This window comes from Chlorocebus sabaeus, chromosome 7 (genome assembly GCF_047675955.1).
Source record: "Chlorocebus sabaeus isolate Y175 chromosome 7, mChlSab1.0.hap1, whole genome shotgun sequence".
NCBI lineage: Eukaryota > Metazoa > Chordata > Mammalia > Primates > Cercopithecidae > Chlorocebus > Chlorocebus sabaeus.
In genome coordinates, this window is record NC_132910.1 from 69,624,036 (window position 1) to 69,649,317 (window position 25,282).

The 25,282-nt window shown below is 35.3% G+C and overlaps 1 protein-coding gene across 1 annotated transcript in view; it reads left to right on the plus strand.

Annotated features, from left to right (window-relative positions):
• The window catches only part of LOC103236166 (N-deacetylase and N-sulfotransferase 3), a 210,918-nt gene that overhangs the window by 105,798 nt on the left and 79,838 nt on the right, over positions 1-25,282 (plus strand). The window contains exon 6 of the mRNA XM_007999649.3: positions 288-416. Within this exon, the coding sequence (XP_007997840.2) occupies positions 288-416 (129 nt within the window). The remainder of the gene's footprint in view (positions 1-287; positions 417-25,282) is intronic.

Genomic DNA, 25,282 nt, shown 5'->3' on the forward strand with positions numbered 1-25,282 from the left:
CTACTAGGCCTCATAATAGAAGTACTCACTTTGATATTTAAAACAGACAAGTAGCTAAAATAACACAACACCCATTTTAGTTTTAAAATATTTCTTCAACTTTCTTCACTATTCCTTCCATATTAGCATCACCTTCTCTTGCCTAGAGTATGATAGATTGTCCAGGCACTAGTTAGACCTGAATAATTCACTAGCTTGTGCATCATCTTCCATGAGCAAAAAGCTAAGTTTCAACAAATTGATTGGAAAAAAAAAGCTTTTCCTTACTTTTTTCATTTTTCCTTCAGGTTCTCCCAAGACAAACCTGTGGGCTTTTCACTCACACCATTTTCTACAAAGAATATCCAGGGGGTCCTAAAGAGCTGGATAAGAGTATCCAAGGAGGAGAACTTTTCTTCACTGTCGTCCTCAACCCTGTAAGTACTTTATTCTCCAAATAAATAGTGAAAAATAATAGGGCTGGCAAAAATCACCCTGGCAAAGAGGCTAGAGATTGGGCAGTCATCAGCCAAGCCAATATGAAGTTCTAGCTCTGAAACAGTAGTAAAAACGAAATGGAACCATATCTAGAAATGGGGACAAACCAATTCTACATTAACAGTAACATGAGGAACTCATGGCAGAACCAGGGAAGTGCTCCAGAGGATCCTCCTCTGCATTGGAAAGTGATCAGAAGCTTTTATGGAGAATAAAATTTTTCACCTGTAAAACTCTTCTATTTCCACTGGGAACCAGTTTTTGTTGTTGTTGTTGTTGTTGTTTTCCATTTAGGCAACAGTTACCTCTATTATTCTTTTTATTTTACTATTTAAAGTTAATGTGGAAGCAAAAGGGTAGAAGAATTAGGTAAGCAAATATAGTCGTATCTTCTACTTCATGTTAGAACTCATCTTGCTAGGTCCTATGCTGAAGCAGAGCAGGCCTATTTAATGGGCTACTCTTTTACTTCTTCATACTTGTGTGTCAGCTCCACAGTAAACCATTTGCATATATTGCTGCTTGAGGCAAGTATTAGAAAGTTGTGTAGAGAAAGAACAAATAGAAGTAAGCTGTATAAGGAAAAGAAGGGATTTTATTTCCCTTTTGAAAATCACTATCATAAAAAGTAAAGCTAAGTTTATTTATCAGAAGATGTACGGGTTTGCCCTTGGCATTGGCAATATTCAAGATTAAAAAGAATTATTATTTCCAAATGTAAAAAAAATTATCAGTAAAAAAAGTTGGATACAATTGGGATAAATTGAATAAAATTTGCAAAACCCCTCTCTTGACCTTAGTTTTATAGTTGCTGCAAATAAAATTGCAGATAGTGTTCACCATCTACTTGTATTCAAGGAGATTTATTGTGTTTAATTCTGCTTGTATTGATCTACTATACCTATGTTTTAACTCCTAGAAAATGAGATAGAAGAAAGAGTAACTCATCTTTGGACAAACCCTGCTCGTGTATTCAAAAATGGGGATAGTTTGGAAGAGTGTGATATTTGGACTTTTGGAAGTTTATCAACCTTCAGATCCCAAAAATACAAATAACTCTGGTTTCAACATCAGAAATATAATAACTCCTCTAACTTACCTATTTTCACAAATGGAAGTATTTTGAGTCTCCTTATACAGCTTTCTTCTCTTTTTTCTCATTTCAACCAGTACAGTATTACATAGTCAAAGAGAGTTAAACCAATGCCTGGTTATGAACTGAAGAAGCAGTTAAAACACTCTTAAAATGCTAACATTTTCACCAATAATTTTAAGCACTTTAATCTATCACCTGTAAAATTCTGATGTTTCACATTTACTTTCATCATAGAGCAACAGGAGTATTAACAAATAATCGTGAACTTCTTAAAAGTTCACTGTAGGATTTTATCTGCAATTTCTAAACCAAATGAGTTTCATTTAGCATGGAAGAAATTCAAAGTTAAATCACTCATGTACAATGGATTTATACTAAGAATTTCATCCATTTTGTGATAAGAAATATTACACTTTTTACTAATTTAAAAACCAAATTATTGTCTTTGTTTTTAAAAACCTTACAGTAAAGTTTATGTTAATCTTGGACATTAATTGGACTAACTGAGCAAATTCTTTAACAAACCTCCCTACTTTTCAGGCCTTTATTAATGATATTTGGCAATTTTATGTCTTGAGGAGTAGACTCATAGGACTAAAGGTGGCGTGTTGGGGGAGCCGCACAAAACTTGTTCTTTCCCGATTCAGAAAACTTTCAGTAGACAATTATTTTCAGAAAAAAGTCCCTAGACTCAAAATAAATGACAAATCTTGTCAGATGCCACAAGATAAACAAGGAATCCAAAGCTAACGTTATCTGGCACACCAACTCTAACATTGGAAGCAATTCTATTCACCTGGGGACAAGAGGTTAAGAAGCCCACATCTGGATTCAGCCCACGTCTAGCCAGAGGGAGAACTGCTATCATTAGTTAGTGATATCTGTCTTGGAGAACAGAGTAAGGAGTAGTGGCATGTTTCCCATGAATTCTCCATCCTGAAATTAAGTGCTTGGATAAAGTTTGTATTGAAACTAAGGAAGATCCAGATGCAGTAAGACATGCCAGTAATTTAGCAAATGACATTTTTTATTAGGCCAGGATGAAAATGAGAAAACCTGGATGGAATCAAAGTATACATTAGCTGCAGGAAAGTCATGAATTTTAATTATAGTGGATTTGAAAGATAGCCATTGTAAGTTTAATACCCCAGGCCTCAATTAGAAGTGCCATTTTCTGAGAATGCCAAGTGAGGTTATCATTTACTACAAAAAAGTAGATGTGTATTGGAAACATGGCACTTAAATACATTCACATACATTTGAGCTGAAAATGAAAATATAAACAGGACTTTAGTTAATGAGGGTTTAAAATTTTTACCATGTGTCAACGTGATATCAAGGTGTTATAATAAGTTACCAGTAATGGGGTGAGACAGGGTTACAATAAGGTGCCCCTCAGAGTTAAACTGGAAAGATCACAGCAAAGGTAAAAAACTCTTAAACAGAATAACTCTCCGGCCTGAAATGTTCTAACGTTACCAAAATATTTGTCACTGTGAAAGAAAGAAGTATCAATCAAGTGAATTTAACAAAATAGAGAATACAAAGACGAATGTTAGCACTGTCTAGGGGAGAGAAAACTTTGGTCATCTCTGAATGAGCCTTTCCAATGTCACAGGCCTGGACCCCTCTCACGTAGGTTGGATGCAGGGCTTTTGATTAATAGATTTTGAGGTTCAGATCCAGCTGGGGGAGGTGGACCTAGCAGGCTCCCGGAACCTGGAACCATTAAGATTTCAATTTTTCTAATTCTGCCTTTTCTGATTCTAAACCCAACTGATGACTTCCTCATTACGGTTTACTTTCCTATGTAGATCCTACTATAGGAAAAGAATATGTTAATCATAGGAACTTGTACTCTCCGGGACAATAATTCGCAATATAATTTTATAAGTTTTATTTTAATTGATCAATTCTTCCCATGTAACCGGACTACCTGGAAAGAGCCCTCTAATTGTATAGATAGTAATTGTAGAGTATTTCAGTTCCTCTCTAATTTACAGTTACCCGTTTTAAACTAATAGAGGCATCCTGTTTTTATTTATTGATTTCATGAGCTTTTGCTAATTTGATTCTGTCCCAGAAAAAAAAAAAAACTGACTCTCTCTACAAGTGTGCTGAATCAGGTTTTGGAGCCCATTGGTCAGAAACAGACCTCAAAGTGTTTGTTGATTCACGATGGTAATGAGAGTTACTTCATGATGTACCATGGGAGAGAGCCACTGGAAGTACCCCACAGTCACTGCTAGCAACACACAGGCATGGGATTTCTACACAAACATGTAATATACCCAGATACAAACATTCTTGATCAATTTACAATTATACAGAGTACTCATATATATTTTCAAAAATTGTGAGAGTCTATTTACTTTAGATACTTATATAAAATAGCATGTAGAAGGGTACTAAGAACTAAATCTTATGAAGATAACAAAAAGGATTAACTGGCGATGACTGCATCTGCTCTCAGCAAATTAAACTCTATATAATATATGACATATATAGACAAAAGGAACTAGTAAGACTATAGTGTTCATTTTAACAAGTTTCCAGTTCCACCTATCTTAGGAAGATGCAGTAACAGTTAATTAATATGCCGATTGAAAAAGTTCTGGCTTAGACAGGTTTGTAGTTCTTGTGGGAGCCATATTATCATCTCAAATGCACTAAACAAAAATGTCACCTTTTTGCTTCAGTGTTCTTATTTCTAATCACAAGATGTTATGAGTCTTTGCTTATGCACTTGTTGAATAAATAGACTCCAGGTATTGAGTAATTAACAACTATAGTTGTAGAACACTTTGCCTCCCTTCAACACACTTGATAATAAAGTCAGTGCTTACCTATTAATCCAAAAAACCAGCTGTGGATTGCCACAAGATTCATGCCGATGGGCCGGGCGCGGTGGCTCACGGCCGTAATCCCAGCACTTTGGGAGGCTGAGGTGGGCGGATCATGAGGTCAAGAGATCGAGACCATCCTCGCTGACACGGTGAAACCCCATCTCTACTAAAAATACAAAAAATTAGCCGGGCATAGTGGCAGGTGCCTGTAGTCCCAGCTACTCAGGAGGCTGAGGTAGGAGAATTGCTTGAACCCAGGAGGCAGAGGTTGCAGTGAGCCAAGATCGTGCCACTGCACTCCAGCCTGGGCGACAGAGCGAAACTCCTACTCAAAAAAAAAAAAAAAAAAAATTGCACTCCGGTATTACATTTGTTTGGAATTCAGGTGAAGCAAATCCCTGACTGTGTAACAATATTATGCCTCCTTCATCAAACCATTAACCATCCCACAAAACCATTAGCTAACCCCTTTATGCACACATTTTATTAAATGCTTTTTGTCTCTGTTTCTCAATTTGATATAACATACTTCTACCATACCCTACATACTCTCCTACCTGAATCCCTAAAAGTTAAATCTAAATTGTGTGTCTCTTATTATAAACATGGATGTGAATAGAGTGAATATCTTAAACTAGGATTAACACATAGGTTGATTACAACTAAAATAAAAAAACAGAATTCACTCAAGAAGAAAGCCTTTATAAAAAGAAATTAACCCACACTGAAATTGCAAAAGAAAAAACACTATAATTTGTATATGTGTATGCGCTTATCTATAAAATTCATCTGAAAGGAAATAACATTTTGTCCTAATGGGAAATTTTATGTTTCTTTTTTTATTCGCTAGTTCTGGAACACATTCTAATAACAGGAAACACTTTACTGAAAAATAAATAAATGATAATAACTTTAGACACTAGAAAAGTAATTCCTGAACATGCTTAATAGTGAGTACTGCCTGAGATGCTTGAATTTTAAAAATCCAGACTTAATGCATCAGAATCTCCTGGGTTGATCTGGCGCTCTGCATACTCACCATGTGCTTTAGGTGAATCTTAGGATCAGGCTAATAGAGAAATATTGCCAAGGAAGAAAACGGAGAAGTGATTTTGGTAATCAAAGATTACCAAAAACTGTTATAGAAATTGTAGACCTAGAATCAAGGTATCAGAATGGAAACTGACTCCAAATCTGCAATAGAACTTTAAAAAACAGTAAGAATTAATGTTTTCCTAAGTGACCAGAGAACTCTACCTTAAACTGGATTTTGAAATAGTGTTTACTGCTGTTCATCCTAAAAACTCAGTGTAGGGGTCACCATCCTCAGGAAACCTTTTCTACTCTGATTTAGAAGCCCCTCTTTGTGTTTCTATAGCATCCTCTGCAGACTCTTGCAAAATACTTATCCTGCATCGTAATTGTGGGTTGTATTAGGCTGTACGCTTGGGGTCCTAGAGAATGTGTCTTTCATTTCCAAAACTATTCCAGTGTTTAAACATAATACCTTGTACCTAGTTTTTTATGTTAAGGAAGAGAAATTAACTTTTCTAGTGACCTGATTTAAAAAGAAAAATGAATCTATTCAAAAAAGGAAATCTGAGTCCTATTAAGAAAATTCTCAAGTCAAAAGCATAAGGAAAATCTGTTTCCTGAATTCAGTGGGGCTGAATTATGTATTGTTGTGTACTGTTCTTTACACATGCATTTGTCTTCCCGTATAGAGACTCATTTGTGTTGAGTTCTTATAGTTTAAGGACTAGAGGCTCATTCAAGTTACCTCAGGTAATGGGACTGCAGGAAGTAATGTTACTTTAAGTAATGTGGGACTCCAGAAAGCTATACATTCGGGAATCATAGGACCTAGAGAGTGTTCTGAGTCCAAGGTAGCTGTAAGGTCCATAAAAATGAGAATTGCTTTAAAACTTATGAGTTTTTTATTATCGAAATTTTTCATTTAATTTTTCTGGACCATGGTTGACAATGGGTAACCAAAACCCTAGATACGGGGCCTACTGTAAATATTTTTCTGATGAGGTCACTTTATTTACAATAGAAATTAAAGAAGGTAAAGAAAAAAATGAGAAATTCTAATATTAATCTTGCCTTAGTGCTTTATTATGAACCCAAAGATGCTTTTCACATATCTTTCTCTTTTCTGTACACCTGATCACATTATACATTCCTTCAAAAAAAGTGCTGCTTGTTTACGATTTCTGCAAGAACATTAATTACTCTCACAAATGGCCCAATATGAATGCATCACATATTCTCCATATCAGAATTCAGCCCCAAATCTAACTGCTTACTGCCTCATCCTCCAGATTCTCAGGTCGAATTTCCAAGCAAGGGAATCCACTTGCTTCAGCTCACCTTTCTGAGTCAGCCCATATCAGTCCTGGCCTTCTGTGAAACGTCCGTTCTTCATTTATATCCCCACATGCCCCCCACTTGTAAACTATGACTGAGTAACGGCTGCCTAAGAACCATCCTCCCAGCAAAGACTTGCAAGGGGAGGTGCTATGCAGCTATCTAGCTTGATCTGAATCCTGTGAGAACAGTCATTATGGTTTCCAGCCAATCCCACAGATTGGGAGTAAACTGAACCTCTTTGGAGAGGCTCAAAAGATTCATTTTGAAGCTTGTAAAGTCTAAGTAGAATAAGTAGCTCTCTTAGATGGGACTAGCTAATTTTATCATTTTAATATATATATTGCTCCATACTCACTTGGAATGCAAGCTCCAATAGGGCATTTACATCTTGTGTTTTGTTTACTCTAAACTTCAACACTAGGAGGAGTTCTGGCATTATAAGGTGCTTAAAAAATATTTTATAAATGAATGAATGAACTTAAATGTCCAAAAGGGAGGGGGGAGTGGCCAGCAGCAAAATAAACTATGTTCACCCTTATGTAATAAAATGCATTATGCAATAACATATGCTTTATAATAAGATACATTCAGGCATTTAAAAACATGTTGTATAATAATTTTGGCCAAGTGTGGTGGCTCACTCCTGTAATCCCCGCACTTTGGGAGGCCAAGGCGGATGGATCCCCTGAGGTCAGGAGTTCCTGACCAGCCTGGCCAACATGGTGAAACCCTGTTTCTACTAAAAATACAAGAATTGGCCAGGCATGGTGGTGAATGCCTGTAATCCCAGCTACTCGGGAGGCTGAGGGACGAGAATTGCTTGAACCCGGGAGGCGGAGGTTGCAGTGAGCCAAAATCGCACCACTGCACTCCAGCCTGGGTGACAGAGCGATACTCCATCTAAAATAATAATAATAATAATTTTAATGACATGGGAAATATTTGTGATCTTCTCAATGGGAAAAGTAAATCACAAGAAATAAGATATGAGTATAGAAATAAACTAGACAGAACTCAGCAGAATGTTAGCAGTAGTTATCCTAGATCACATGATTGAAGATGATTTCTATTACCTCCCTCTAATTTTTATAAAATATCTATAGTGAACATCTATTAGTGTTATAACCAGAAACTTCACACACATGAACACACACAGGGACACAACACACACAGAGTTATACAATAAATGCTACATTAAAAATAATCATCATCTAATAGTGATGTACATAAAATTGAATGATTTTGTGTTGTTGGCGTACAGGAATAGAATTTCTATTTACTCAGTTCCGATTGTTCTGTATCTGTAAGTCTCATATGTTGCCTATCACCTGCCCCACAGTGTGATTATTTGTGTGTGCATCCTTTCTACTGTATAATGGGGCATTCTCATTACACAGGTAATCTGTGTGTGTTTCATCTTTGTGCTTTCCGTTGTGTCTAGATCAATGTTTGAATCTAATAAGAGGTTGCTAAATGTATTTTAATGATTGACTAAATGCATGAAGAGTTGTATTTCAGGGGTATGACTTGCTTTAAGGTATATCCAAATGTGAATAACAAGCCGAGTTTTAATAAAACTGCATTTGGCAGAGTCTCTGCTTGCAAGTAAATGAAATTTAGACTGCAGAAAATGTTTAAGAGGCCCTAAATCTTTAGCAGGTTTTCACAAGTGATGATGAAATTTACCTGACACAGAACAAAGGATTATTAAACTGGAAAAGACTATGAAGGTTATCTATCAATCTCCTAATTTTTGGTGAACTAGAGTTCCAAAAAGATTATTTAGTTCGCTCCAGGTAGCTTCTATAGTATTCTGGCCAGAACTCTATTCTTCCTGACTCTTAGTTCACCGCTTTAACCACTACAACACACTGTTTCTGCACTCCTGGCTAAATTGGTCTTGATATGATGCACATTCCTTCTTAATATGACTCAGTGACCTGGTACTGAAAAAATCTGAGTGGTTAAACCTGTCAGGCTATTGTCTAAGAAAAAGCAAACCATCTTCACGTAGGGTTAAAAAGCAAAAAACTAGTCCTTTTGAGAAAAGCTATAATAAACACTTGCAGTTAAGGAAAAATGTGTAATGTACTTTTAAAGAACTATGAATAAAGAATTATGTTCTTTTTAACTGAAACCAATACATTGTATTGATGTTAATTATAAAATGGTAAGACTTTTAAATTTATGAAGCCAAAACATTTTATTTCATTTCTTTGCTATCCTCCATATCAGCCCTATTTTTCTATTATGAATGTTCTTCATTACTAACTGTGGTGTTATATACAGCAGGTCCTTGAATAATGTTGTTTCCTTTAATATCATTTTGTTATAATATTGATAAGGAAAAAATCAATTCCCATCCAGGGCCAATCTGTGTGGAGTTTGCACATTCACCCCATGTCTGTGTGGATTTTCTCCTGATACTCGGGTTTCTTCCTACATCCCAAAGATGTGCATATCAGGTTAACTGTCCTGTATAAACTGTGATGGAATAGCATATTGTCCAGGGTCGGTTCTTGCCTTGTGCCCTGAACTGCCAGGATAGGCCCTGGCCCCCAAGCAATCCTAAACTGGAATAATTGGCTAAATGATTATCTTACTTGTTTTTACTAACCTTTCCTAAATATATGTAGAGCTCACATTTATTTCAATGTTTAATATTAAAATGCTTTGGTTCCTGTTTAGAAGCTGGGTGATGTTTTGGGGGACAGAAATATGTCATAGGAAATTAACTGTTGTTTAGATTATTTAAGCATTGGTAAAATTGGTTTTGTTATATGTCATTTTGTTTACAGTTTCAGTTTCCAAGAACCTACCATTAACATTAAGTGAGAACTTACTGTCATTACTTGTCACTGTGAGATTAAGAAAACCACAAGAAAGCATGATTAAGTCGTTTTGACCTCCATAGTTAAGAAAAATAGGAGTATGAAAACTTTCAAGTTTTTGGAATGGATATTATCTTAAAATGTAAGAAAATAGATATTAAGTTGGAGAAATGAATATTATGTTATTTTTTGTTTAATCCTTTGATAGTTTCCCATAACAATCAGTGACACCCAGTAGCAAAGATTTTAATTCCTAAATACTATTTATTTAATTCCTAAATACTAAATGCAAAATGCTCAGATTTTAATTCCTAAATACTATTTCTAGCATTCAGGATAGACAGAAAATTTCTTCACTTGAAAAAAATTAATCAAATCTGGCTCCTGTCCACTTTTCTCATCCTTTTTTTCAGTAACTTCTTATATGCACCTTTCACTCCACCCATATGGAATAATTCACAGTACCTTGAACAAAACTTTTTACTATCTCACTCTGTGTCTTAAAGTATTATCACCTCAATCTGGAATGCCCTCCTGCAAATTTGAACTCATACATCATTTTTTTAAAGAAGACATCCCCAACCCTCTAGCTTGATTTCTAATGTTTCTCCTCTGTGTTCTCATAGTACTCAGGCATAACCCAATTATAATTTGCCTACAGTCCTATAATCAATTATCTTTACCTTCCAGTAATTTTTGACTTCCTTGATGGAAGACATCATGCCTTATTCTATTTTACATTCACAATACGCTGCAAAAGTTTTGGCACATAGTAGGTTCTAAATAAATGACAATGCATTTCCCATGACTTCCCGTAACTACATACATACTATCTTTGGAATTTGAAAGAAAATTTGGTTGCCTTGGAAGTATCTCACCAAAGAATTCACTTGATTACAGAGGGTTTGAGTAACTGAGTTTTTATTCTCTCCCAACATGGCATCTAATATATGACCTTACTGAAGTAATTGAGTTTATGACAAGATGCTCAATTTCACTCAAAATAAGAAAAATGCAAAGTAAGATTATATTGAGATACTATTTCTTATCTACCAGATTAACAAAAATTCAAATGATTGCTAAGATATTCTGTTAGCAAGTCTGTGGGAAAACAGGTACTCTCATATATCCTAGTGAGTGAGTAAATGGTGCAACCCTAATGGAAGAAATTTAGCAACATCTAACAAATCCACATACCACTTGCTCTTCACTGCAGAAATTCTACCTTTAGAACTCTACCTTAAAGAAGGAATTACCACAAAGTCAATTTTTTAATGAACAATCTGAATGCAAACATTTTTTCAGTTATTCATTACTGGATTATTTGTACATCAAATAGTGGGAACAACCTAAACATCCATCCATAAGAGACTGGTTAAAAAAATCTGTGGTATAGCCATACATGAAACTACTATACAAACAAAATTAGGAAGATTTTGATGTACTGTGATTTCCACAATATATTAAGGGAGGAAAAAGTGGGCAATTTTAATACATATTGATATTTATCTACTTGTACAAAAAGAAATACAGGAGAAACACACCAAAAATAATAAAAGAGTTTTCTTAATTATTAATAGAAATTTAAAACTTTTAAATTATTAATAAAAATAAAATTACATTTAAAATAGGAGGGATGGTGGGATGAGAGGAGAAAAGTAAAGGGATGAGTGGGAGAAACACTTCACTAAGTACATTTTTTACATAGTTTTGTTTTTGTTTTGTTTTGTTTTGTTTTTTGAGACAGAGTGTCGCTCTGTTACCAAGGCTGGAGTGCAGTGGCATAATCTCCGCTCACTGCCTTCACCTATCAGGTTCAAGCGATTCTCCTGCCTCAGCCTCCCGAGTAGTTAGGACTACAGTTACGTGCCACCATGCCCGGATAATTTTTTGTATTTTTAGTAGAGACAGGGTCTCACTGTGTTAGTCATTGAGTTTGCCAAAATGGTCTTGATCTCCTAACGTCGTGATCCACCCACCTCAACCTCCTAAAGTGTTGAGATTGCAGGCATGAGGTACCTAGCCCAGCCTATAACTTTGATTTTGAACCATGAAATGTTTTACATATAGTCAAAATAATAAATGAAAAAGGATGAGAAAGAAATAAGCAAACCTGAAAACTGAAGACAAATGAACAAATAAACCTAACATGGATATGTATGTAATATATTACACAAAATAATTAATTAAAATAATTTTGAGTATATGATTCTAACTGTATACATTTAGTGAAATATAAGACAAAAGTCTGCATGGAAAATGTAAACTTTATTAATAAATTTTTGTTGAATTATGAAATATTTCTCACGTATTGTCAGATAGAAAAAATAAATGAAAATATTGATGCTGTTGTGAACTGAGTTTTTGCTGTAAAACAAAGAATAAAAATACGGAAAGGAGGATAATAAGAGAGAATTAGAGTATTTAAATTTGAAATGAGGAGATTAATAAGAACTTAAGGTTTCCTACCTCTATCTAGAATCAGTGACACTGAGTAGCAAAGAACTCAGCTAGTGCTCAAATTTTAACTTCTAAATACTATTTCTCCCAAAAAGCAAGTGGGCTTTTTGGAGAAAAAGCTAAATTCAAGTCAGATACATGGAAAGTGCAAATTGCATCTGGAACACCTTGTACCAGAAAAAAGGGAAACACTCACTCAAAGACTAACAAGCTTGTGTTAAACAGGACAGAAATCAGCTAAAAGTGCCCTTGATATGAGATAATTTGAGCATCAAAAAAATGGAGGTTATAGACATACTCAAAGTATGAATAAAGAAGGAGAGTTCTTCTGTAGAAAAGAACACCAGTGCCAGATAATGAATTCAGGTAGAATGATGGAATTCAAAGATCATCCTTTTGCAGACACCAATGAAAACAATTGATTGAAAAAAGAAACATCAATAATTGCTGAAACTTTTGGGTGAAAGATTACACAGCCTTAAGGTTTAATTCCATAGATTACTTATTAATTACAAAGAGAAAAATCATTCTTTAAAATAGAGAAATCTGACAGTTTCTACTGTAACCAAGTGATCAGACTTAATATCACCAAAGGTGGAGTAACTTAACAAGATAAGCTGATATTATGCACCTCCTATTGTGACTCAATACAAAACAAAGTAGGGTGACAACAGCAAAATGATGAAATAGAAAGTCCCAGATCCTCCTTCCATAGAGTCACCAACTCAACAACAATACATGAACGAATTCCCTTTGTGAAAAATCCAGAAACAAATTAAGACACTTCTGAACCCCAGGCAAGAACAAAACCAGCTGCTTAGAGGCCAGTAAAAAAATTCGTAATACTCACTTGCCATAGTCGCTTCCACTGACTCAGCAGAGAGCAACTGGAAGAAAACTTCCAGCTTCTAGCTTCTCCCACAGTCCCATAGGAGGGAAAGACTTGGCTTGTACATTTTTGTACATTGAACATTTAGGCTTTTGGTAGGGGACAGAGGGGCAGAAGAGTGGGTGGGAGGTTGCCCAAGAGACTAGTTTTTATCTTATCTGTCTCCAAGTGCTGACAGGACCCAACATATTCTAGAAGCCAGGGTCTGCTGACAACAAAAGACAGCTTGGCAGCTAATAGCAGCTCCAGATTATTATTCTGGAATAATCTATTCCAGAAGGAGGAATAGATTACAAGGTCTTGGAAGAAAATCGACTAGTAAATCCCTCTAAATGAGAATTTACACTTAAAAGTCTATTGCAGATGTACCTACAGACTAGAGGTGAGAGGACCTCAGAATCTCTAACCCGCCTATTGGTGAAGGTTTATTCCTATACAAAGCCTGTTTTTTACAGAGTGAGAGAGGAAGTTATTTTTTGAAATGCACCGACTCCAACAAAAGGTAACAAGGCACATTTAAAAAAGGAAAATATAGACCAATCCAAGGAACAAACTAAGTCTCCAGAAACCAACTTAATGAAATGGAGAGATTAAATTACCTGACAAGAATTCAAAATAATCATCATAAAGATGTTCAAAAAACTCAGGAGAAAAATGGATGTACAAAGTGAGAATTTCAACAAAGAAATAGAAAATATTAAAAATGGAATCAAATAGAAATCTCAGAGCTGAAGAATAAAATAACTGAAGTGAAAAAATCAGTACAAAGTTTTAATAGCAAACATGATTAAGCTGAAGAAAGAATCAGGGAACTTGAAGACAGGTCATTTGAAATTGCCCAGAGAGCAAAATAAAATAAAACAACATAAAGAGTGAAGAAAGTCTAAGGGACTTAGGAAACACCATCAAGTTTGCAAATATTTGTATTATGGGAGTCTCACAAAGAGAAGAAAGAGAGAACGATGCAGAAAGCTTATTTGAAGAAATAATGGCCAAAACTTCCCAAATATGGAAAAGGAAGTAGAGATCCTAGTTCAAGAGGCCAACAAACTCCAACTAGGAAGAACCCAAAGACAACCACACCAAAAAAGGTTATAATAAAAATGTCAAAATTCAAAGGATGTTAAAAGCAGAAAAAGAAAAGTGATTCATCACATGAAAGGGAGTCTCTGTAACACTATCAGTAGATATCTAGCAGAAACCTTTCAGGACAAAACGGAGAAGGGAGATATATTCAAAGTGCTGAAAGAAAAAAAATTGCCACCCAAGAATACTATAGCCTGCAAAATTGTCCTTCAATAATGAAGGAGGAGCTTCTGCACTACAACAACCACAACAACAAAACTATCAACAGAGTAAATAGCCTACAAAATGGGAGAAAATATTTGCAAACTATACATCTGACAAAGGTCCAATATCCAGCATCTATAAGGAATTTAAACAAATTTACAAGAAAAAAATAACCAAACAACTTTATTTAAAAAGTGAGCAAGGGACATGAACAGACACTTTTCAAAAGAAGACATACATGTGGCCAACAAGCATATTAAAAAAGCTCAGTATCACTGATCATTAGAGAAATGCAAATCAAAACCACAATGAGATACATACCAGTCAAAATGACTATTACTAAAAAGTCAAAAAATAACAGATGCTGGCGAGGTTGCAAAGGAAAGGGAATGCTTGTACACTGTTGGTGGGAATGTAAATTAGTTCAACTATTGTGGAAAGCAGTTTGGCAATTCCTCAAGCAGCTAAAAACAGAACTACCATTTGATCCAGCAATCCCACTACTGGATATATACCCGAAAGAATGTAAATTGTTCTGTCATAAACACACATGCATATGTTTGTTGCAGCACTATTCACAATAGCAAAGACATGGAACCAGCCTAAATGCCCATCAGTGGTAGACTGGATAAAGAAAATGTGATACATATATACCATGGAATACAATGAAGCCATAGAAAAGAAAAAAATCACATCCTTTGCAGGAACATGGATGGAGCTAGAGGCCATTATCCTTAGCAAACTACCACAGGAACAGAAAACCAAATACCACATGTTCTCACTTGTAAGTGGGAACTAAATGATGAGAACACATGGACACAAAGAGGAGAACAATAGACACTGGTGCTGACCACAGGGTGGAAGATGGGAGGAGGAAGAGGAACAGAAAAAATAACTCTTGGGTACCAGTCTTGGGTACCTGGGTGATGAAATAATCTGTACTTCTAACCACTATGACACGAGATTACCTATATAAGAAAGCTGCACATGTAACCCTGAATCTAAAATTAAACGTTAGAAGAAATAAAGACCTAGATAGGCAAATGCCGAGGGAGTTTATTACCACTATATCGCCTTTACAAGAAATGCTAAAAGGAGACCTTCAAGTTGAAATGAAAACACCGTAGGCAGCAGTAGACATTATTATGAAACCATAAAGCTCACTGGTAAAAGTAAATATACCAATAAATAGATAATACTGTAATATTGTAATGGCTGTGTATAAATCACCTTTAATTCTGATACTCAAGTTAAAAGGCAAAAGTATAAAAAAAACTATAACTATATGACAATAATAAAAAGGGTAAAGGAGGTGAAAGAATAGAGCTTTATATCCAATTGAAATTAAAGTTGTTATTAGCTTAAAATATCAGCTTAATATTTGTTATAACTGTAAGATGTTTTATGTAAGTCCCATAGTACCACAAAGAAAATACTTTTTAAAAAATAAATGAGAAAGAAATCAAAGCCTATCACTACAAAAATCAACAAAAGGAAGACAGCAAAAGAAGAAAAGATGGACAGAAAAACTACAAGACAAAACAATTAACAAAATGGTAATAGTAAGTGCTTCCCTATCAGTAGTTACATTAAATGTAAATAAATTAAACTCCTCAGTCAAAATGGATACAGCAGCTGAATGGAAAACAAAAACAAGATCCAGCTATATGCTGTCTACAGAACACTAGTTTTAGATTTAAAGTCACACACAGGCTGAAAGTGAAAGTATGGAAAATTTATCCCATCCAAATGTTAAGCAAGAGAGAGCAAAAGTAGCCATATTCGTATCAGACAAAATGGACTTTAAGTCCAAAACTGTCACAAAAAACAAAGAAGGACATTATCTAGTGATTAAAAAGTCAATTAACCAGGAAGATATAACAATTATAAATATAAATGCATGCAAATTCAGAGCACCCAAATATGTGTAATAATCATTGAGATAACTGAAGGAAGAAGTAGACAGTAACACAATAATAGTAGGAGATAACATCCTACTTTCAACAATAGAACACTTAAACTAAAAATCAATAAGAAAACAGTACTTGAACAACACTATAGACCAAATTGACCTAGCCGACTGATACAGGACATTTCACCCAACAGCAGCAGAATGCACATGCTTCTCAAACTCACACAAAATACATTCTAGGATAGATTACATGTTGGATCACAAAATAAGCCTCTTTTCAGAATATCAATTACTACCACAGGGAATGAAACTAAAAATCAATAGCAGAAGAAAAAATGGGAAATTCACATATATGTGGAAATTAAATGAAAAATTCTTCAATAATCATTTGGGTACAAGAAAAAAATCAAAAGAGAAATTTAAAAATACCTTGATATAAATTAAAAAAAAAAAAAAAAAACACACACCTACCAAAACTTGTGGAATGCAGCAAAAGCACTACTATGCGGGAAGTTTATAGTAATAAATGTCTACATTTTTAAAAACAGAAACAATTCAAATAAAGTGTTTAATTCTACCTCAAGGAACCTCAAGAAACTAGAAAAAAAGAGCAAACTAAACCCAAAATTAGTAGAAAGGAAATAATAAAGATTAGAGCAAAAATAAATGAAATCAAAAATATAAAAATAAGAGAAAAAAATCAATGAAATTGGTTTTTTGAAATGATTAACAACATTGGCAACCCTTTAGTTACTAAGAAAAAAGGAAGAAGACTCAAATAGAATCAGAAATGTAAGAGGAGACATTACAACCTATTACAAGAATAAAGATCATCATAATAGTCTATAATGTACAATTATACATTGATAAATTGGAATAACCTAGAAAAAAATGGATAAATTTCTAAACACATACATCTTGAAGAAATAGAAAATCTGAGCAGACCTGTAACTAGTAAGGAGACTGAGTCACTAACCAAAAGGCTTCCAACAAAGAAACTTCCAGGAACAGATGTCTTTACTGGTGAATGATATCAAACATTTAAAAAACTAATGCCAATCCTTATCAAACTCTCCAAAAAAATGGAATAGAAGGGAACACTTCCAAACTCAGTCTATGAGGTCAGTAGTAGCCTAATACCAAAGCCAGACAAATATACTACAAGAAGAGAAACTACAGGACAATATTCCTGATGAACATAGATACAAAAGTCCTCAACAAAATAGTAGCAAACTAAATTCAACAGCACATTAAAAGGTTATACACCATGACTAAGTGGCATTGATTCTTGAGATGCAAAGATGGCTCCACATACAAAAATCAGTAAATGTAATATACCAAAATAACATAATTAAGGATAAAAATGTTATGATAATCCCAATAGATACAGAAAAATTGTTTGACAAAATGGAATACAATTTCATGATTAAAAACTCGCAACAAGGTAGGAGTAAAAGGAAATTACCTCAACATAATAAAAGCCATATATGAAAAACCCCACAAGTAACCTCATTCTTCATGGTAAAAACCTGAAAACTTGCCTGCGGAACAAGGCAAGGATGCCCACTCTCATCATTTCTATTCAACATTGTACTGAAAGTACTAGCTAGAGCAGTTAGGCAAGAAAAAAAAAAAAAAAGACATCCAAATTATAAATAAAAAAGTAAAATTATCTCTGTTTGGACATGACATGATCTTATATTTAGAAAACCCTAAAGATTTCACACACAAACATACACACACATGCATGCACACACACAAAAACAACTGTTAGAATTAATAGTACCAGATACAAAATCAACATACAAAAATGAGTTCTGTTTCACTAACCACAAACTATCCAAAAAAAAAATAAGAAAACGATCCCATTTATAATAGCTAAAAAAGAATAAAATACGTAGAAATAAACTGTCCCAAGACAGGAAGCAACTTGTACACTGAAAACTGCAAAATATTCCCAAAAGAAATTAAAGAAGATACAAATAAATAGAAAGATACTCCATGTTCATAGATTGGAAGATAAATATTATTAAAATATCGATACTACCCAAAGTAATCTACAGATTAAATGCAAACCCTCTCAAAATCCCAGTGGCATTTTTTACCAAAATAGAAAAAACAATCCTAAAATTCACATGGAACCACAAAGGGCCCCAAAAAGTGAAAACAATTTTGAGACAGGAGAACAAAGCTGGAGGTATCCTACTTCCTGATTTGAAAATATATTACAAAGATATGGTAATTAAAGAGTATAGTGATGGTACAAAGATAGACACATAGATCAATGGAACAGAATACAAAGCCCAGAAATAAATCTATGCATATGTTGTCAACTGACCTTTGACAAGGGCATCAAGAATACACAGTGAGGAAAAGATAGTCTCTTCCACAAACAGGGTTGATAAAATTGAATGCGCACATATAAAAAACTAAAATGGACCCTTATCATACACCCTACACAAAAATCAATTTAAAATGGATTAAAGACTTGAAAGTAAGACCTGACACTGTAAAACATTCCAACACGAACATAAAGGAAAAAATTCATTACATTAGTCTTGGCAATGATTCTTGAATATGACACCAAAAGCATGTGCCACAAAAGCAAAAATAGACAAGTGGTGGGATTACATCAAATTTAAAAGCTTCTGCACATTAAAAAAAAATAAACTAAAATAACCAACTGAAGGAAAGTGCAACCTATGGAATGGGAGAAAATATTTTCACATTGTATGTCTAACAAGGAGTTAATATCCAAAATATAAAAGGAACTGCTACAACTCAATAGCAAAAAACAAAAACAAATAATCCAATTAGAAAATAAACAAAGAACTTGAACAGTCATTTCTCCAAAGGGGACATGACCGACAGGCATATGAAAAGAAATTATAAGCCGATGCTCCTGATGAATATAAATGTTAAAAAAGTCACTAATCATCAATTTTTATATAAATGCATATATACAAATATAAATAAGTGCTAGTGAGAATGTAGAGAAATTTATATATATATAAATCACTAATCATATATATATGTGTATATATATACAAGTGCTAGTAAGAATGTGGAGAAATTAGAACTCTTGTACATAGTTGGTAGGAATGTAAAATGGTGCAGCTGCTATGGGAAACTATGGAGGTTCCTCAAAAAATTAAAAATAGAACTACCATATGATTCAACAATTCGACTTCTGGGTATACATCCAAAAAAAATGAAATTGGGATCTTGAAGAGATACATGCACTCTCATATTCACTGCAGTATTATTCACATAGCCAAGATGACGAAACAACCTAAATGTCCATCAATAGGCAAATGGGTAAAAAACATGGTATATTCATACAACGAAATGTTATTCAGCCTTAAAAAGAATAGGGAAATCCTGCTATGTGTGACAACATGGATCAACATTGAGACATTATGCTAAATGAAATAAGTCAGTCACAGAAGAACAAATACTGCATGGTTCCACTTAACATGAGACATCTGAAACAGTCGAACTCATAACAGCAGATAGTAGAGTGATGATTGCCAGGAGCTTGGGGAGGGTTCAATGGATATAAATTTTCAATTATGCATGACGAATACCCTCTAGAGATCCAACGTACAACATACACTTATAATTAACAATACTGTACTGCAAATTTAAAAATGTAAGAGGCGAAATTTTATGTTACATGTTTTTTACCACAATTTTTAAAAAGAAAGAAAGAACTTTTAAGATATCTTTTTGTGTTCTTAATCTAATGAAGAAATAATCAGACAAATGCAAACACTGATATATTCTATAAAACAAATAGTCTGGACTTTTCTAAAAAGGACAATGTAGTGTTTTTAAATAATAGGAAGAAAGGATTATTCTAGTTTAAAAGAAACTAAAAGGCATAATAATGTAATGTAATTTATAAGCCTAAGCTTTCATTGGATCTGGAATTTTTAAAAATATACATCTATAAAAGTCATTTTAAAGTTATTTTTTAGCCCCAAAATAAAGTAGCTTAAAAAACATTAATCCGTTTGTGATCTCTCATGATTTCTGTAGGTCAGAAATCAGAAAGAGCTGAACTGGGCTGGGCACAGTAGCTCACGCCTGTAACAGATCCTAGCACTTTGGAAGGCTGAGGCAGGCAGATCACCTGAGGTTAGGAGTTTGAAACTAGCCTGGCCAACATGGTGAAACCCGGTCTTTACTAAAAATACAAAAATTAGCCTGGTGTGGTGGCAGGAGCCTGTAATCCCAGCTACTCAGGAGACTGAGGCACGAGAATCGCTTGAACCCAGGAGGTGGAGGTTGCAGTGAGCCGAGATCGCACTATGACACTCTAACCAGGGCGACAGAGCAAGAGTCCATCTAAAAAAAATTTAAAAAAAGATGAACTGGGTGATCCTGGCTCCAGGTTTCTCATGAGGTTGCAGTCAGATGGTGACTAGAACTGGAAAACCAGGTGGCAGTGCCTAGAGCATCTGTGAGCCAGTGGGCATCTCTTCATGTAGTCCCAGGGTTTTTCCATGTGATCTTTACCAGGGGGCTTATCTGGGCCTCTTCCCAGAACAATCAGACAGCTTTAGGGCTCCATCAAGTGTTGCAGCAAGCAAGGCAGAAGCAGAATTGCCTTGGATTCAGAAGTCACAGCATCACTTTTGCTGTCACAAAAGCCTGCCCACATTCAAACGGAGAAGAAATAAATTCTCTCTCTTTATAGGGGACTGACAACATTCTGGAAGAAACAGAAATTGTGGTAGTCATTTTTGGAAAATAGAATTTACCACACCAAACAATGAGGCAATTGGGAAAATTTAAATCTGGACTGTATAATAGATGATACTAAATTAATAACCAGTTTTCTTAGGTGTGATGATGATATTTGGTTATATAAAAAATGTACTTATTCTTACATGATACATGCCAAAAGATTTGATGGTAGTGTCTTGATATCTGCAACTTATTTTCAAATGATTCAGCAAAATAAAAAATAAAGAGAGAGACCAGGCACCGTGGCTCACACCTGTAGTCCCACCACTTTGGGAGGCAGACCCAGCACTTTGGGAGACAGAGGCAGGCGGATCACGAGGTCAGGAGTTCGAGACCAGCCTGGCCAATATGGTGAAACCCCGTCTCTACTAAAACTACCAAAAATTAGCCAGGCATACATGCCTGTAGTACTAGCTACTTGGGAGGCTGAGGCAGAAGAATCATTTGAACCCAGGAGGCGGAGATTGCAGTGAGCCAAGATCACGCCACTGCACTCCAAGCTGGGCGACAGAGTGAGACCCCATCTCAAAAAAAGAAACAAAGAAAAATTAAGTGTGGTGAAATGTAAGTACTCAGAGAATAGATAAAGGTTATAAAGATGTTCACTCTACTAATTATTTGCCTTTTCTATAGATTTAGGGTATTTTTCTCAATTAATTGAAGAGAAAGTAGAATATAAGTCAGATAGTATTATTTTTCTGCTCTCAACCCTCCAACCTTCTCTCTTCGGAGTAGAAGGCAGGCTGCTTGCCAAGGACTACAAGACCCTGTGTGATCCCCAAAGCTTACCTCTCTGCTTTTATCTCCAGGCAAAGGAAACAGCAAGTACAAAATCCCCATGAGTGTGCTGAGGTGTTTCAGAAACAGCAAGTTGTTTACAATTTCCTACTTTTAATTGATGTTTCAAATATCTTCTACTTAAATCTTTGTGCACACTTCTTAGAGAATTCCTATTTTGACCTCAAGTCCCTGCCTACTCATTTCTTTCTTTGCAGTGGAAACTTCGGCCCTAAAAGAACTCAGTCAAAGCCAAATCATTTCTCACTACCCCTAAAAAAGGCCTACAAATCTGGCACAGGAGAGGGAATCCTGGCAAGGAATTTTTTTTTTTTTTTTTTTTTTGACAGAGTCTGGTTCTGTCACCCAGGCTGGAGTGCAGTGGCGCGATCTCAGCTCACTGTAAGCTCCGCCTCTCGCTTTCACGCCATTCTCCTGCCTCAGCCTCCCTAGTAGCTGGGACCACAGGCACTCGCCTCCACGCCCGGCTAATTTTTTTGTATTTTTAGTAGAGACGGGGTTTCACTGTGTTAGCCAGGATGGTCTCCATCTCCTGACCTCGTGCTCCGCCCGCCTCAGCCTCCCAAAGTGCTGGGATTACAGGCTTGAGCCTCGGCGCCCGGCCCCAGGAAATTTTTTTAAAAGGTCCCAGTTACATTCCAATTGGGAGTTTCACTAAATTGGTATCCCCCTTAGGATGCTTAATGCTCAGCTTCAGTCTTACCTCCAGGACGTACGATATTGTATCATATCTGAGATTTAGATTGCTGAGGCATTTCCTCTCAAACTCGGTAGGTTCTTAAGATTTTACTTTGCAGAGTTTAATCCACTGGTGTTTTTTTTTAATTATTATTATTATTTTTTGTCTGGTTGCTTAGGCTAATGCTGCTTGGTGCTTTGAGTGACCTCACTTCCCTGTGGCCCTAGAGTGTGAGGTCACCTGTTGCAGATGTTAGTAATTTCCTATCTTGGGTGGAGGCCCTCACAGAAGCTTTATTCGCATGAGAGTGTATTTGCTCCTGATGTTTTGGTCTTGGATGTCGGCGGAATTGTCGGTCCTTCTAAAGGTCATACGATACTGCTTTCGAGTGAGGTATTAGTAACACAAGTAATTGAATAATTGGGCCCTCTCTCTTTTCCAAAAGGAGTGGGTTTGCCACACCTTTTCTTCCAAACTAGTAAACCTAGGGTTAAGTAGGGCTTGTTGGTAAATGTAGCGTGTCAAGAGCTCACAGCCAGATATGGGCCAGTAAGCAATGTGAGTGTCCTGGGATGACAAAGGAGGAACACACACACCTCAGTTGTCTTGCTGATTCTACTCTGTGCTTCCATGTCCTCTTCTGTAAAAATGTCAATAACACTACAAAAATAATAGAGGTCTCTCTTATGAGAAATTGGTTATTTAGTAGACATTAGAAATCAAGGTTTCAAAAAGTATTATCAGGCCATCTCAATGCTCCTTGCAGTTGGCATCAGTAAAGCGAACATAGTCAAGGTGATACTCTCTATCCATAGTAACATAAAGGGCTGAGGCATTCATTTGGTGTAAATAGGACAAATGCCAGGGAGGCTTGGCCAGGTGTCCTTTGTAGTAAAATTGTGATTCTGAGATTGCTGTTTTCCAACTTGGCAACAGCCTTAAACATCTTGGTATCCTTTAACATTATGATTTCACTTCTAGGGATATCTCCTAAGGAAAGAGTGCTAAATAGAGAAAAATTGTTCATTGTAATGGGGACAGAAAATAGAAACAAGCTGAATGTCCAACTGAAGGGAAAATGTGTAAATAAATCATATCCACTTTGTAGATGATTGTACAGACTTAAAAATTTATGCTTATGAATAATTTGGTAATAACATGAGGTATGAGAGATATGTATAAAAGAACACAAAATTATACATAAATGGCAAAGTTTTAAAACAAAATTTCATTAAAATAATGAAAAGATATGGATCTTTGTTGAGAATTGGGCATGTTTTTCTTTCTGCTCTTCTGTATTTTGTAATTTTTCTTTAATGATTTTATATCACTTTTTCTAACAAGAAGGATAAAGCACTGCTTAAAAGTGCTAAGATGAGTTCTTAGCAAAGAATGATTATTCCTATCTAATTATGTACTAACATTTATATGAATCATACTAACATTATGTGAATCATTTTAAGATAATATATTAAGAGGTTCATTAAAATGATACTTTTTGAGTATATAAGGAATCTTTTTCTTCACATTTCAAAACATTAACTCTTTCTAAAAGTCCATGGTGTGAGGGGTAAAACACTAATAATAATATATCAACTATCAGCAATTGTACTTCTGCCCATAACAACTGTATGGATTGCAGACAAGAACAAGGAAATAAATAATAAAGGCTCCTTGAGAAGGGAGAGAAGACAAGAGGAACCTACTTTGTGCCAGGCAGTGTGCTACATGCTTTCATAAATGACCTTATTTAATCCTCACAACAACTCTATGAGGCATATATATATGATAAAATAAGATAGATAGACAGATAGATAGATAGATAGATAGATAGATAGATAGATAGATAGATAAATTATTTTACCCTAGCAGCAATTCTGTTAGATGAGGAAACTGAAAATTCTGATAGATGAAGAAGCTGAGGTTCAAAGAAGTTGCATAATTGGACCAAAGGAAAACAACTAAGAGAAAAGTCCACATTCTTTCCACTGTCATTGTGCTTTGTTGATAGACTATCCCTAGCCCACGCTTATAGCCTTAGATAGCCTCATTTTTCAACAGAATTTGGTCACACTTCTTAGACTGGTTTCTTATCCTAAGGGATGTAGTGTACACAACATTAGAACATGACAGAAAGAAAAGAAAGAATGCTAGAGCAATAGCAACATGGAATGAAAGCTGATGAAAGGGTAAACCACAAAAACAAAAAACAAAAACAAAACACAACCCTATTAAAAAGCAGCCCAGAAACTCAAAAAGCATAGCTACATAGCAGTATGGAACTATTTTATGACAGAATATACAACTCTATGTCATTCTGAGGTAATCATCATATTCAGTACTTTATTTTCCATATACTCCTTATGTACACAATCTGTATACAGTCTATATATGTATTAGGAAGAATGTAATATATAAAAATTATTTTGCACAATGGGCATTGCCGCTCTTTCCTTTAAGGGTTCTGGCTTGATGAGGTTTTGTTCATCCGTTTGTCTTGCTTTGCTTTTGTAATACATACAAATCCAGTAGAAGATCTACAAACACAAGCTGATTCTTAAACTGAGAAAGCAATATCCAGAGTCAGAACTTGCTTTCTGCTTATCTACCTAGCTAAAAGCTGAAGAATAGATGAAGCAGTGAGTTGGTTATTGATACGCTTTGAAACATTGCACTAGAACAACTTAAAACTGGAATTGAAGCATCAACTGAAGATTTCTGTGCAACTGTGGTTTAAATTGAATGCTGCGCTTTGTATAAACATAATTTTTGTGGTTTAACTTTAGGCTGTTCTCTGCGGTCTTCCCATATAATGGGAATGCGTCAGAAGCACAGCTTCGTTTCCTGTGTAGGCTGGAAACTGTTAACTGCAAAGTTTG